This window comes from Glandiceps talaboti, chromosome 8 (assembly GCF_964340395.1).
Source record: "Glandiceps talaboti chromosome 8, keGlaTala1.1, whole genome shotgun sequence".
In the NCBI taxonomy this organism is placed as follows: domain Eukaryota; kingdom Metazoa; phylum Hemichordata; class Enteropneusta; family Spengelidae; genus Glandiceps; species Glandiceps talaboti.
In genome coordinates this window covers 7,871,195-7,887,250 of record NC_135556.1, presented here as the reverse complement: position 1 = coordinate 7,887,250, position 16,056 = coordinate 7,871,195, and the positions used below count along the sequence as shown (strand labels likewise).

The window sequence follows — 16,056 nt, the reverse complement described above, 5'->3', positions numbered from 1 at the left end:
GATTTCATACAGTTTAGTGGTCTTCCAGGTTAAGTACCTAGTGTTTGTTTACAAACATGGTGCAGTGCACAGTCACTATGTAAGCTCTTTACCCAAGTTCTGACCACAATGTTGAGTTTCACTTATTTGCATAATGTCAAACTTCATTAGGAGGAAAGTCTTTCACAAGTCATGTTCATTTCTGTACAGGAACAAAGTTTTTGTTTGAGTATCCTTAGTGACTGGCTAGGTGTTCCTAGCATTGGACCCCCTAGGTGCATGTGAAAAGGATGACTCGCAAGTTTTAATATAGAAATAGGTGCTGAACCGTATGCCACCAAAATGGAATAAATTTCACTTTTTATTGTAGTAGACCTCTGTTATTGTGTATTGATGGTTTTGTTTATTTTACTCACTTTTGTTTCGTTCATTTTGTTATTGCTTTTAGACCCTGTGTGAGGTCAAAACATTGGTAATAAAGTTTAACATAGACAAAAAGGACTTCTCGTTTCTTTTACGAAACCCATAAATTGTAGTTCACCTTTGTGAGTGAAAATTACCTACTGTGAGAAAATCTGTTATTTCTGTTTATTTGGCTAGATTCTAGTCTTATTTTAGGTATAAGGAAAATAGTCATGTTATTTTTAAAAAAATCTAAATTTAATACATCCTGTTTCTCTCTCTCCTGTTTTGTTGGATCTGTACTGTAGGTGGCCAGGAGGATGACGCTTTCCTGGCTTCATCACCGATACCATCACCTACGCCGGATACAACGCCAGAAATACAACCCAAGAAGATACACCTCCATATTGAGACAGACGCTGGTATCAGTGGAACGTCATCGTGCCAAGATACAAGTGAAATTGACACTGCAGGCTCTACAGAAGATTTACAAGGTGTGATGGAAGTTAGAGAACGCCGAGATTCCGGTGTTGGAAGTTCATTGTCAAGGTCAGGACGGTAAGTGAAATGACTGCTCTCGTATGTTTGCAAGCTAAGGTTCTTTCTTTCTCATAGTTCTATACCTATCTAATAAGGCAAATATAAAGCTAGAAGGAAGATGATTTACCATTTGTTTTTGTTTTCTTTATTTCGTAGTCATTGGTGTAATGTCTAGCTGTGATCATACAAACAAGTACTAACTGTGATAACTTACAGCATAGCAAAATTTTATTCATTATGGGAGTAAATTGTAAAATTTTCAAAAAAAGTTGCATACAAAGATGTGATCACACAAACAAAAACTAACTGGTATTTATGGCATAGCAAATTTGAATCCTTTTCAGAATAGGTAGTAAAATTTTGAAGAAAAAAATAAACAAAAACTATGCGCACGCACACACACACACACACACACACACACACACACACACTAGCTGATATGTGTAGCATAGCAAAATTTTACTCATTTTGGGAAAAAAAGTGTACAATTTTTAAATTTTTAAAGGGTTACAAACAAAAGTTCCAATTTCTAGTTACAGAGTATCCCATAAAAATGTTTGCTGTGGTGAAATTAGATGGATATTTGCTATCAAAATTTGAAAAGAATCATTCGGTGTAAAGGAATACTATCAAAATTGTAACATTGCTGTCGTCATCAGATTGACTTCCGAATTCCACAAATTCATTTGCTATCATTAAGATAAGAGTTGTGGTGGTCAACAGCTAGCAAGTGTGGTTGTAGTGTAGTGTAGTGTAGTGTAGTGTAGTGCAGTGCAGTGTAGTGCAGTGCAGTGTAGTGTAGTGTAGTAGTGTTTCACTAAGTTTTATAATTGTAACAAGAGGGAACTATTGTATAATGTACATAGTTTTCTATACATTTAGCCTTTTATTTGAGTTGAGCAGAGAGAGAGAGAATGAAATCTTGTATCATTTACAGTTTCTTAAACAATCAGTGTGTATTTTATGGTTTTTAGAACACTGGGAACACAGTCAATGAGAGGAAAATCTTTTATAAATTTACATTTTTCCCCAAAAATGGTGTTCTTCCCCCAGATTGGTAATAGTGTAAAAATACAGTAAAAACAACAACAACAACAACAACAACAACAACAACAACAAGAAAGCAGTTTTCTGATGCGTTGCATGTTTTTGGTATAGAGTTATTGAACCCTGTCGTTATTAGCTGAGTGTTGACGATATTGTGAAATGTAGAAACTAGATACATTTCATTATTTATTGAAATGGATAACCCGATTTCAAAAAAAAAAAAAAAAAATCCAGGAAAAACATAGAAGGTAGATTTCACTGGCTTTACTCGAGTTAAACAAAAAACACTGTGCATTAAAACCTTGTCAGGTTTCTAATCGATCACTGTTTGTGTAGGAATTGTTGTTTTTCAAGTTTTGTGTAGGATATTCCAAGGCCATGGTTCAAACTGCTATGCCCTTAAAAAGAAAAAAAGACACTACTCCTGCGTTACCATGGCGATAGTAGATATCAGTTGAAAATAGCACTTGAGAGTAGATGCTATCTGTTTCATTACTACATGTTGTCATGTGATACTCTCGGGGACATTTTGTTTTGTTGCTTTCCTTGTCACCATTTGAATTTGAATAAAAAAAAAAACCAATAGGAGAATGAACTTTCAAGGATTTGAAAGTGAAATTTAATTCTAAATCATGTAAACAATAGTTCATTACCCGAAACTGACATGTTACCGTGGCAACATAGATTACGTAGTTTAATTGTACTGTATATATCAACCTTGTAATCTATATAAGTTCAAATCTAATTCAATGGAACGAAAAGTGGCGTGTGGCTAATTTTGCAGATTTGAAATTTAAAATTCAAGTCTGACCATGTAATCTATTTAAGTTCAAATCTAATTCAATGGAATGAAAAGTGACATGTGGCTAATTTTTGTAGATTTAAAATTTAAAATTCGAGTCTGGTTCAGTTGTAATTTCAGATAGTATGTGACCAGTTACAATTTATTGATGTATCACAGTATGTTGATTTGAGAATTAGATAACAGAACATTTGTGGTTATATATTTAGATCCATTTTATCGTGATTATAAAATTAAAAAAAAAAATTTTTTGTTCCATGAAGCAAGATATTTTTTTAACTAGATCCACAGAAGTTATATATTACTGTCTGTGTATTATTGTGGGTGCAAACTAATGAAGTCAGCTTTTGCGACTAATTAGTACGGTATTTTGAGTCCATTGTTGATGGCCTTGGTGGACAACGGTACAAAGCGGATACAGATTACATCCACAAGGGATATCTTTCTGTCAGTTGAAAATCTTATACAAGGTAGAAACAGAACACAAACAGATATGGCTGTGTTTTAGAACAGCGATGATGTTATGTATGAGTGATGTATGAAGATGGATCGTGTCCTTGTGGAATAAATGCAAAAGGCTGTCTCTGTATATAGAGACGGTGTAAACACATAGAGCTGCAAATAATATCAGTAATTGACCTTCATGCCTTGTACCTCATTTTTACAGACGGCCACGCATCCGATGGCACAGCTTTTCAAAATCACATCGCCCCAGCTTGAACTCAAGGTAAGGGAACTCTTGCAGTGTAGTGTGTGTTACTGGTACAATTAATTCCCATGCCTTGGCACCGGGAGTTGGAAACCATTATGTTAAAATATAAACGTCACCAATCACCTCACTCCCATATATGGGCATCTGCCTACCTTGTTGCCGTGACAGCACATCATCATTTTTGATGATAAAGATACGTGCAGATCGTGTCAGGCTGAAGACAAATCAACTGAAACTAAAATGATAGCTGTACAAAAGGTTCATTGCTTTTCAAAACCAAAATGAAAATTGCATGAATAAATCAGATTTGCACTAATCATGTTAATTTTCCCCCCGAATGTTAATGAACAAATCTATTATTTGTACCTAATAAATATATATGTATATATGACTGAGATAATAAGAAGATATGTCTTGTTAATGCTAAATTGTGCGTGTTAAGATCGAAAAATCTAATAGTCCTAACTCAAATTTTGGGAGACGGAGAGACATTATTAAGAGCAATATATTTTACAAGCAAGGCTTGAGATTGAAGACTATGGGTTAGAGTAGATTTTCATGGTGGCAGTCTTTCTCAATATCCCGCCCACACACTCTGCGGCTAAAAATAGCCTTGCATCTGCCTATTCAAATTATCGGTGCTGTGTACCTGCCGTTTCAGTTGTATTCTAGTCATCTCGCCTTACACTTCTATCTGCTTTCCTAATATGACGGTTGCTAGTTACGATTCATCTTCAGCGATGGTGCCTTCTACGCTATTATCGGCTAATGCGTATGTTTCACTATTTTAACTTCATTTATTTTTCTCGTCATATTTTTTTCATTATTTGTTGTTTTTTTCTTAAATGCTCGTCAATTTGAGCTTATTTCATCTTCCTTGTTCATTTTTTCCGTATGGGAATAATTTCACTGCAAGACACTTTCTTTATATTATTTGGTGCATGGCATCATAAAATGAGTAATTTCTTTGTGGTTGGTACGAGCATAATAATTGTTAGTCAGTTCACATTACTCATTCTTGTAAGGTAGGTAGGCGTAATTTTTGCAGTGAAATATTCTGTTCATATATTTGATTTATCTTAGCCTTCTATGCGCTTTAATGAAATCATTGTATGACTTCGACATTTTTTATGTAATTTTTACAATTTTTTTCTGTCAAAACTATTTTTTTCTTGCTGGTTTATTTCATTGTTTTGATGTCATTAATTTGATATTATATTTAAATTAATCGTGTTCGTTTTGGATGTTATCATTTATTTCCTTTCTGTATGTATATTTCTTGTGGGAATAACAAATTTCAAATTAGAAATTGTGCAAATATTTTATTTGGTATTAATTATGTCTTATTTAATCATATTTCTGCTACAGACCTTTCCAAATACACAATCTCTCAGCTGGACAAATCATGGTGCTTCGGAAACTGTCTCTGCTCAAGTTAACTGCTATGATGGAGAGGTATTCAGTGTCCAACAGATCGTGGTCAGGATGGATCAAGTAAGCCCCTTTGTTTATTTCTTAAAATCAGCCTTGAAACAGTAGCTTTTGTGTTTCATTTATCGGAAATACACCCGTTGTCGAAATCTTACAATTATACATTTTTCAGTGGAAATTGCGACATTATCTGGATTTTCCTTCACATTGTATATTATTTTGTAACTAAAAATTGTATAAAATATGTAACCGAATATTAATTAAATCAACTCTTTGTCCATTTTTCTGGCGATTTTTTGTGGTTACGATAATTTAATGCGAAGTAATGAAGATAATATACTAAATTTATATATGAGTAATAACAACACTAATTTGACAGTATCTGTACGAGTTAAAAAGGTGAACAGATGGCGGCCTGACCACAGCATTTACGACAATTTCCTGAAGCCAATATTGAAATTACACTAACTCCTATACATTTAAACGTCGCCAAGGATAATCGGGACTATTACCATGGCGACCAGCATCAATTTTTAACCCTTCACTGATGTAGGGCAACTGAAACTCATTCGCTCCATCACAAAAATTATGACATGCCGTCAGGGTTCTGCATAAAATCTTCTCTTTCTAGCTGACCTGCGGGGCAAAAGTTGCCTTTTAGAATAAATCTTGGCTGTAGATTTATAGAGTAGGTCGCTCTCTACCTGCTTTACTTGTGGTCATTAATGTCGTAGGACAGATTGTCAACGGCACTCTTGTGTTAAGAGACATTAAGTCAAAAATGTTTTATAGGCAGAGTTTGTTTTTATCTCGCCGTTTAGTAGAATTGAGAATTTCGTGAAGTAGAATTTGTAGAGAAATATCTGCACCTCACGTTTGTATACACGTGTGCTTTCAGCATTGTGCGTTTCCTTTTACCTTTGAAGATGTCAAAGGGTCTTAACCAAATGGATTTTCTGATTGACTTTATTCAAATATGGAAGCCATGCTTGGCTTAGAGTAGCGTCATCTAGATTCTTGTATGAAAAATAAGTCTACGAAAATTATTGATTTTTTGTCATAGGCGATGGAAAATTTAATATTATTTATTATGCATACATTTCTTGCCCGATGCTTGCTACTAAATTATTGCATTAAAACCATTCACAGTACATAATCGTATATGTTTTTTTTTTTTTTTACTTTATTGTAAATATACATTTTTTTGTTGTATTGCATAATTAATGTTGTTATATACTTTGTTACAATTACAGAGTGATGCCACGTTTTATGCGTCGTATAAAGACCCCAGACTACAAAGAGAAGTGTGTGTTTGGTGTCCCTCTGAGTGTTACTCTTCAACGCACTGGTCAACCACTGCCACAAACCATACTTCATGCCATGAGGTACCTCAGGAAAACGGCTCCGGAAGCAGTCGGAATATTCCGCAAACCTGGCGTCAGAACAAGAATCCAACAGCTGAAGAAAAATTGTGAAATGAACCAAGGTAGGAAAGGTTTATAAATTGTCCCTCAGTGAATTGAATGGACTCGTGACATGTTTCTATGCACATGTTCATACGTGTGTGTTTGTATCTGTGTCAGTATCTGCATGCATGTGTGTATGTGTGTGTGTGTATGTGTGTGTTTGTGCTAATATGTATCAAAATGTTCATGTCACACGTGTGCATATATATGTATGTGTGCATCCAAGCACTTGTGAATGGATTTATTTTTTTATTTCCATATATACCACTTTGTTGCCACGGAATTATTTCCAGAATTACGAAAATTAGTATGAACAGGGTTAAAAAATGTAGTCCAATGCTTACCAATAAGTTGACTTGAGGTTTCTATGACAACACATGAAAATAAATGCTGGATTTCTTATGTCAATATTTCAAAAAAACATGTACATTAAAACTATTCAGCTACATGTCTAACAGTATTCACCATGCAGCCAGTATTTGAGTATTTTTAAACCACATTTTAAACACGGGGGAAAATGTTCACTTTTCTTATAGATCACTCCGATTATGAAGGCATGATGGCATATGATGTAGCAGACATGCTGAAGCAATATTTCAGAGAATTACCCGAGCCACTGCTGACTACAAAACTCTCCGAGACCTTCCTCAGCATCCATACATGTGAGTATTTTTTTTTTGTCTTTTCAAATCACGTCCAAACCAATATGTTTTGCAATATTTTCATCTTCCAACAAACAGAATCTGTTGATGAAAAAAGATTACCCTAGAGTCCTGTATCAGTCATTAAAATAAGATGTGTAACTCAAGAATTGCAAATTTCCTGCTGTTGCCAGGCAACCGACAGCCGTCTGGATGTTGGCAAAGGAGCAATCCATTTACAGATGTTGATATTAATGGGTTTAGTCCTTGTATAGATATCATTGAAATGAGCAGAATTTAAAACCGTAGAGGCAGCAGTGCCCACACATGCGAATGACAATTGTGTTAGTGAAATATCTCCTCCAGCAGTAGAGTTGGTTACATAGAAAAACACAACAAGACTCCTACACTTGTTAAGTTTTTTTTTTTCCAAGGACAGATTTCCTTGTTGCATGTTAAGAATAGAATTACCGCACTCCTTCAGGATACGATACAAGGACGGTCGGTCGGTCGGCGTATGACTGTAAAGTAAAAACCAAGGTCTTGTATTATTAGTAAAGTGATTTGACTGGTCTCAGGCTCTCAAGAGAAAAATAAAAATTGTTTAAATTTTCGTGAGCGAAATAAGGATGTTTGATTCATGCTTATATAGCTTCAAGGATGTCTAGCTGTTACACTATACAGTGGTGATGTATTCTTGAATAGGATAGCTCTACGGTAGCGACACTGAAAATATAGCTACGGTAGCTACACTGCAAGTACAGCAGAAAACTCCTGACTTTTTTTTCAAAATTTTTCAGTAGAGAGCTGGGGCAAAAAAAAAATCTTAATAAAATGACAATAGTGGAATTTCTTAGAAAACATACTTACAGAAATCATATAATATGTTTTTTTCTCTCAGCAAAATTTTTCCTCCTCTTGAATTCATGAATTGATATGTTTTGTTCTAAAAGCACTACAAAATTAGTAATGAAATGTTTCTATTGTGTGTCAACAGCAATGCCCAAGGATATGCGTCTTCAGGCTTTCCAGTCCACAATAATGTTGATGCCTGACGAGAACAGAGAAGTACTGCAGTCATTGTTATTATTTCTTAGTGATATTGCACAGCACTCGGATACAAACCAGGTAAGAATCAGTGAAATTCATCACAAGGTGGCATATCTGTTTAAACTGGGATCCTTCTGTTGGTGTGTTTTCCCTACCTATGGGGTGGAGTGGGATGGTTAGTCAGACATAGCAAACCAAATAATTTTATTCGCAAGAAAGTAAAGATGTTACTTTATACAGTAAAATCGTGATGTTTGTATGTTTATATCTATCAATGTGAAATCAGATGCAGTCGTGAGTACGATCCAGGGTTTGATAGCAAAGAATCGCCAAAACTGTATGTGCTGTTGTCTTAGCAACCAGTGTCCATTTGACATGTTAGCTGTAGTTGTTAAGATATAGATGTATGATTTATCATGGCAAAGTTATTAGCAAAAGGATAGATATTTTCATTAAGTGTTGAAACAGCAATCTGGCAACTGAAGCACCAGCTTGTGGGAGAGATATTCAAAGTGGGTGACGTTATGTTTCTATGATGGTTGCTTCCTGAAAGGTATCAAATGAATACTGAGGAAATTACAAAAGGGTTGAACTCAAAATTAATTAGAGAGAAGTTATTTTAAGGACTTGTTTTTAAAAAAAATATGTTGGTTGTAAAAATAGTACCAGATAGCAACGTTCCTTGATATAGAAGGTTTGACGTAAGATTGTCTGCCTTTCCTTGTTACCAGACTCCTGGGATATAGTTTGTTTTCATTTTTTTTTACAGGTAATTAGCTCATTAGGTTTACTCAAGTTAGAGAGAGTTGTTAATTTGAACACATAGCCATCATGATGTTTTTTTCTCCATGCATGCTGCATATACGTTAGTTAATGTATGAACATTTGGTCTTCTGTTACAGATGACGGCGCATAATTTAGCCGTGTGCTTTGCTCCTTCATTATTCCACATGAGTGGCCCCCGTACTGGTACTAGTCCACAAAGACGACGACGTGCTCAACTCGGGAAGCCAGATCAGAAGGAACTGAGTGATAATATCACAGCACATGAATGCCTAGCTTTGATGATTCGTGACGTGAAGAAATTATTTGTGGTGAGTCAATGTTTTTGTCAGCTAGGTTCAGATGTGCTTTGTATTTTGCATATCGCCAAATGTTGAATTAGAACGAAACTTTACATGTGGAAAGCAGTTTTCTGGCAGAGCTACTGAAAAAGTTGGACATGAACAAAGGAATAGTCATATTCAATCACTATAAGATAGTAGTTATCCAAGACCATGGGATTCAAACATAAGGGTTTAAATAACATCTGACCAATTTTTAGTGCATATACATATGGTTACTTGATGAAAAAATTTATCTCAGTTGCAGCTAGGGCAGCTTTCAAGACGAGCAATTATTTAATTTTCTTTGTTCCTGATGATAATGAAATGAGTCCAGTCCTTGTGTTAATATCAATCTGTGTGTATATTTTTTTTGACAGATTCCAGAAGACACAATGATGAAATGTCACTTTTCATACATGGAGCTAGGAGAGCCTGTTCCTCTCAACAAGTTAGGGAGCAACAACAACGATGATGAAACTGATGGTTACAAAACACACTTGGAGGGCTGTATTCAAGGAATCTTAAAGGTAAGACTGACAATTGACCTCCAGACTTGTCAACGTGTATGTTGTCAAGACTTCTTCCCACGTACCATTTCTTAGTAGTACAGTACTTCTTACAAGTGTATGTTTGTATGTTGTCAAGACTTCTTCCCATGTATCATTTCTTAGTATTATTTCTTACAAGATGTTCCAAGAAGTGTGGCGTAATAATAAGTCCTTGAAGTCAATGACTAGAAAATGTATATCTCAAGTATTTTTTATTGGAACTACTTGGTGTAGATTAGGATGTAGGTGTGAAAACTGGTTATCTGACAGAACTATAGAAAAATTGATCTATAACAAATGAGTGATCCTCTGTAATCTGTGTGTATGAGGTGATACTAATGTGAGAACCTGCGATTGAAACCGTAGCCTCTAAAGTTTCTGTAATATTAGGTGCTTTATTGTAATCCAAAGCGTTTAAGATTTTACAGGAGTGTTTGAATTTCAGTTCATGTTAGCTAACATCCCTCTGGAGTATGGTATCTTAATGCAAGTGTTACTTCATTTATGTTCTGCCTTCACCACCTAATTATATGCCTCTTTTTATTTGAAAAACAGGAAGCAAGAGACAAGTTCAAAGGCTGGGTTTCCTGTCCGTCTGTGGAAGGAACAGACTTAGCGTACAAAAAAGTCGGCGATGGCCATCCGCTGAGGCTATGGAAATGTTCTGTGGAGGTAGAGGCCCCTCCTGCAGAGCTATTACATAGAGTGCTTAGAGAAAGGTAGGCCGTGCATTATGTAGATAATATATATTTGCTGTATGATTAATGCTACCCAGGAGAGGGAGGCATTGTGATATGAAATGTTAATCAGTATAATTAGTCCCCTGAAAGTCTGTATAAAATAGAGCAACCTCACCCTTGAGTCTGTTCCAAACATCATTATATTACAGGGATGAATAAATTAGTTCATTAAAGTCGGAGAAGTGGATAATTTGACTGATTTTGAAACTCTTGTTATGACAAGTAAATTACTTCGTAGTACTTCCCATGAGCTATATATATCCCATTAGAGACTGTCACATACAAACAAATACTATACATACAGTTTGTCTGTCACATACGTTGTTGTCACAGTTTTACAAGTTACGTCACGATTTCAAATTTGGTTTCTGATCAATCAAACCTTTTTTTTTTTTTTTTTTTAACAGACACATGTGGGATGACGACTTTGTTAAATGGAGAACAGTTGAGAAGTTAGACCAGGAGACTGAAGTATTCCAGTATGTGAGAAACAATATGGCACCCCACCCATCCAGGGATTACTGTGTTTTGCGTAGATGGCGAACAGACTTGCCGAGAGGTGCCTGTGTGTTGGTTGCGACATCGGTTGAACATCCAGACTCGACACTCCTTGGTGGAATTAGGGCAACCGTATTAGCCTCAAGATATCTAATAGAACCATGTGGTGCTGGCAAATCTAGACTTACCTATATTTGTCGAATTGACTCAAGGTACGACAATATCATACTCTTGTTTACCTACCGTGATTAGGCCCCCCCCCCAAAATATAATTGTTTCAGGACATTGTCCAATTTTAATTCTCAATTCAACAAACCTGTCACTGAATCTATAATTTATGACAGTTACTGTTCTTTTTATTTAGTACTTTAGAGCAAGTGTGTATGTGAGGGCAGATGTCATTTGCTTGTGCGTGATTTGCTCAAATTTTGGGTGTTTGATTTTACCTGCCATCTACTTAGTGAACAGTGCCCTCAGTTGTTGAGCATGTGATGACAACATTTCTTGTTTTTAGAGTAAATATCACAACATGATTTACACAAGTTTTATATATTGCATACGTAATATCAAGACAAAGTAAAAATTGTTTTATACTTATCCCCAATTTTTATTTCTAACATTTTTTGCAGAGGTCGCAGTGTGGAGTGGTATAACAAAGTATTCGGTCACACAACAGCTCACCTTATTGCCAGGCTTAGGGACTCCTACAAGCATTCTACCACAGAACTAGAGGGTCCAGAAACCAAAGTGTGAGAGGCTCAGGCTCTGGATGGCATTGCTGTAAACGTTCTGTTCTATAGAAGCCAGTTGGAGTTGTCAGTCCGAAGTTTGACGAGGAGCTGTAGTCTATCTGCAGCCTTTAGTTTGATAAGGAACTGTTCTCTCTCAGATTACACTGCAGTCTGTAAGGATTTACAACACTACTACATACAGTGCAGACTTGTTGAAGTGCCTACAAAGAAACAGCCCTATGTGATGACGGGATTTTGCTGAGGGCGTATGTTTTGTGATAAAATTGTTGGTGAATAAAATGGTCGTGTAAAGGAATAGAGACTGATCACAGACTGTAACCATTTATATCACCAAGTAAAATGAAAAATGACTTTGTATACTGAAAAAAACAAACTTGGAGAATTCCAATATTTCAGTGAAAGCCAACTTTGAATTTACAAGAAATTACCTTATGTTATTATATGTTACGTTTTTTTTTATAAAAAAAAAATAACTAACTAACCTTTGCAATGTTGTTATCAGCATTGGATGACCTGTTATATTGTACTTTATACCTCATTGTATCTGTTTATACAACAACGTTACGTTACGCCAACAGAACAAAACGTGTTGTGTTGTATTGTGTAAGATTTAGAATTTCAAAGTTGAAATGTGGGTTGTTTTTTTTTGCTACTTTTATATGAGACTGACATTGAGAGGTCTGTGTATGTAAAACGTCTTTGTGGTGCACAGAGTACAGTCTCTCTACCCATCAGGATTTTTGAAAAGCTTTATTTATATATATATACACATCCTTATAAACTAATACAGGAGAAGAAGATTCAAGCTTTATTATGAGCTTTTGTTTGCAAATTGCCACAAGTTTTATTTAATGTATTCAGGGATTTATATTTTTTGAGGGTCCCGGAGGGTGTGTTGACACCTTGGGAGAGAAGCGTGTAGTGTACTGCTTGAAAAAAGGACTTGACATGTATGTGTCATGTTTGAGCTATGTGACTTGTAAAGGAGTATTATTATTACCTATTTAGTGAAATATTATCAACAATCAGGTTTAACATTAGACGAAACCCATGTCCAGGAATCGGCTGCCAGGAGCTCAGTAAATAGAGGAGTGAAAAACGACTTTACTAACACTATGTTGGTATTAACAATGTTTAGGGTGTGTAATGGTGGTGGGTTAGTGTCACAGCGCCCTCTACGGTATCATACCTTTGAAGGTGGCTGAAAAGTGATGGTGTGTTGTGAAGGGCTCCCTCTATCACCTCTTTATCTGCTAAGCTTCCATGACATTTTGAAAGAGGCCCCCTGCTGTGTATTGTTCACAAAACTAACAAGGTTTTCTTTTTAACTGCTCTCAGCTAATGTACCAAAGATTTGTAATACGTGCATAATGGCATCAACTTTCTGAAGCTTATCACTTTCTGCCTTTTGCGTTAACTGATGGAGTTCAATTCATCCACACATACAGGTCATGCTTATCTGGCAAATATCGGAGAAAAGAAGTTGAAATATTACAAGTTTCAGTATTTTGCGTATGTATTATTTTAATCGTAGAGTTAGGCTAGTAGAATGTAGTAGTTTAATTTAGTAGACGTTATGATATGATAGCTTTAGTAACGCTCTAGAGTTTCAGCCCCTGGTTGGGTGATACTAACAAACCAAAGAATATAAAACATATTTATTTTCTACAGAAACACAATTACTATTTATTTTATTGGTATTTTTTTTTTTGGGTAAACTTTCAAACTAATTTGTATTGTAATTTGTATTGTTGGAAAATGGTCACAAAAATATTCACTGTGGTGAATTTCTGTTTAAATGTGATGTTGCTATGGTTACTTATGAGCAATATTAATCTTTTGTTTTGTTTAATTTGATAGTAAGTGTCCTGTATAATTTACAACTACATAGGTGAACATCAACTGAAATTTTTCAGTCTTTTTCCCTGCCAGTGTAAGCTCCGGTAGTGATAGATTTATGTCGGATCAGTTCTTGTCAAAATTCTACCCTTTTTTGGCAATTAAGTTCTTGTCAAAATTCTACCCTTTTTTGGCAGATAAGTTCTTGTCAAAATTCTACCCTTTTTTGGCAGATCAGTTCTTGTCAAAATTCTACCCTTTTTTGGCAGATCAGTTCTTGTCAAAATTCTACCCTTTTTTGGCAGATCAGTTCTTGTCAAAATTCTACCCTTTTTTGGCAATTAAGTTCTTGTCAATAATTACCCTTTTTTGGCAGTCTTCTCTAAAGGACTGCTATAAATTGTAATTTTTGTTGTTTTCTTCATGTTCTACATAAACATCGGTCCAACCTATCCCACCTGACAGTTTTATTATTTAGCCGTGGTTAAAAATATTAATGTATATAATGAAATATGTTATAAAGGAAATAAATAAATACAAAATATCAATTGTTATAAAAATATGTAGAAGTGTTTGTGGTTATACTTTGAGTGGCAGATATTTGGACGTTGCATTGTTGAGATGAATGGAGAAAGGTATGCATGTCTTATTTGGAATGTGTTTGTATATGTGGACGTTGAAATATTTGGTGCTGTGAAAATTTACCAATAAAGCCACCTCCAGCAATGTAGGTCTCAGGATGACAGTAGAAATATACATAACGATACCAGTAGTAAACTATTACTAGGAGTCTGTCTGTACTCCATGCAAACATCAGAAAGAGTACAGATTGAGAAAACTGTCACTCTTGTCATCTACTAAACCTAGCCATTATATATATCGCCCTCTACGACATGATCTGCAAAGAATCCAGGCTAGAAATCTACTGTATGGCAACAACAGAGGGCGCTCACAATTTGAAAGCTGGTGCAGACTTCTGCATAGTGCTCATGTTGAGCATAGTGCGAGTTTTTCAGTCAGTTCCCACTGGATTTGCTTCCAGTGTGTTTGGTATTTCCAGTCTCACCTTGACCATACAATAACGTACGTTACCATGGGATACAGCAGTTAGTCTAGAGAAGGTCAACAGGTGACAAAACTCATCAACATCATGAAGCTGTTTTGTAGTATACATCAGTAATCAGAACGTTCAATCTATCCATCTAGTCTTCAGCCACCCTTTTACCCACACGTTATTGACCTGACTGTTCCCTCTGTCAAATTTGGATAGTATAAAAGTCTAGTGAAATTTCCCTTGCCATCCTCTTTCAACGTTAGGAATGAGCAGTCATGTCATATCAATAACTATCATATCAAATATCACAATTTGAAGAAAATGGATTTTGTATATCGATAACTTTATTTTGAGGCACTTACTTACAGAAAACTTTGGCAGTGGGTGAAATCAAACGTCTTCAAAACACTTCATAGTACATGTACTATCCATAGAATGAAACACAAATGTTATACCTCATACTACTGGTATGGAAAACAAAAGACCCAGTGTTATTACATATGTACCAGAGATTCCTTGCACTGGTACGTGTGCATACTAGTGGTATTTTCACAACAGCGCAATACCGAAAACATTATTGCATACCTGCATGCAAATGATATGCAAATGAGGACACAATCGTTGACTACACATGAAATTACGTGATAGCGCTGTATGATTTTTTTAAATGTAAATTTGACATTTCAGATTAAGGTATGTAATAACAACCCCATGCCACATGAGTTCCAGTGTGGGTACTCAGGGGTATTTGCACTTACGCTTGCAGTATTTTCTGCAGCACTCACTCGCTATGCTTGTGAAAGTACTGCCACAGAGAACACTGCAATCACTCATGCAAATACCCCAAGTACGCCACACTTGCACTCACGTGTCATGGGATTCTGTCATAGTGGTATGATTAGAATGAAAGGATATGTTTATAATAATATACAACAAAAGACACATGCATAACAAGTTAAAAGTCTAATACCCTAATAATCTTGTCAATTTAAGGTTCCTTTCTCATGACATACTAGTAACTAACTATAAGTAGATAAATCTCTAACAAAGCTAACAGAAGAGCTTTTTGGAAAAATTAAAAATTATTTTGATATATCCATCAGGTCTGCAAAACCATAGATGTTGGAGAGTGATCACGTCTATGGTAAAACAGAGTAATATTTAGTTCTTGTATCACAAGCAATGGTCTGATTAGGAGTACTGTTTCACCTGTTCATGTTGACAGGCTTTTACAAACTGACCACCACCTAGCAGTAATAAAGCTAGCAAACAGACAGTTTACCAAAGCCTGTCAACCTGAACAGGGGAATTGTTACTCCTAAGTACTTAGAACCCTTGGTTGTAGTACAAGAACTTACTACTACAATAAAAACTTGTATCACTAAATTACATGTAACAACACCAGTCTGTATGAACTATACAGATAAAAAGTAGAAGCTGTGAAATCTC

At 35.5% G+C, this 16,056-nt stretch overlaps 1 protein-coding gene across 5 annotated transcripts in view; it reads left to right on the top strand.

Moving 5' to 3' along the window:
- Positions 1 to 14,076, top strand: part of LOC144439528 (rho GTPase-activating protein 7-like) — a 100,300-nt gene extending 86,224 nt beyond the window's left edge. For all 5 annotated transcript variants that reach the window (XM_078128827.1, XM_078128830.1, XM_078128828.1 and 2 more), the window contains 11 exons: positions 690 to 939; positions 3,438 to 3,497; positions 4,851 to 4,976; positions 6,167 to 6,399; positions 6,916 to 7,041; positions 8,018 to 8,148; positions 8,973 to 9,164; positions 9,554 to 9,703; positions 10,280 to 10,443; positions 10,872 to 11,174; positions 11,592 to 14,076. In XM_078128827.1, the coding sequence (XP_077984953.1) occupies positions 690 to 939; positions 3,438 to 3,497; positions 4,851 to 4,976; positions 6,167 to 6,399; positions 6,916 to 7,041; positions 8,018 to 8,148; positions 8,973 to 9,164; positions 9,554 to 9,703; positions 10,280 to 10,443; positions 10,872 to 11,174; positions 11,592 to 11,715 (1,859 nt within the window). In that variant the 3' untranslated portion in view covers positions 11,716 to 14,076. The remainder of the gene's footprint in view (positions 1 to 689; positions 940 to 3,437; positions 3,498 to 4,850; positions 4,977 to 6,166; positions 6,400 to 6,915; positions 7,042 to 8,017; positions 8,149 to 8,972; positions 9,165 to 9,553; positions 9,704 to 10,279; positions 10,444 to 10,871; positions 11,175 to 11,591) is intronic.
- Positions 14,077 to 16,056: the final 1,980 nt, after the last annotated feature.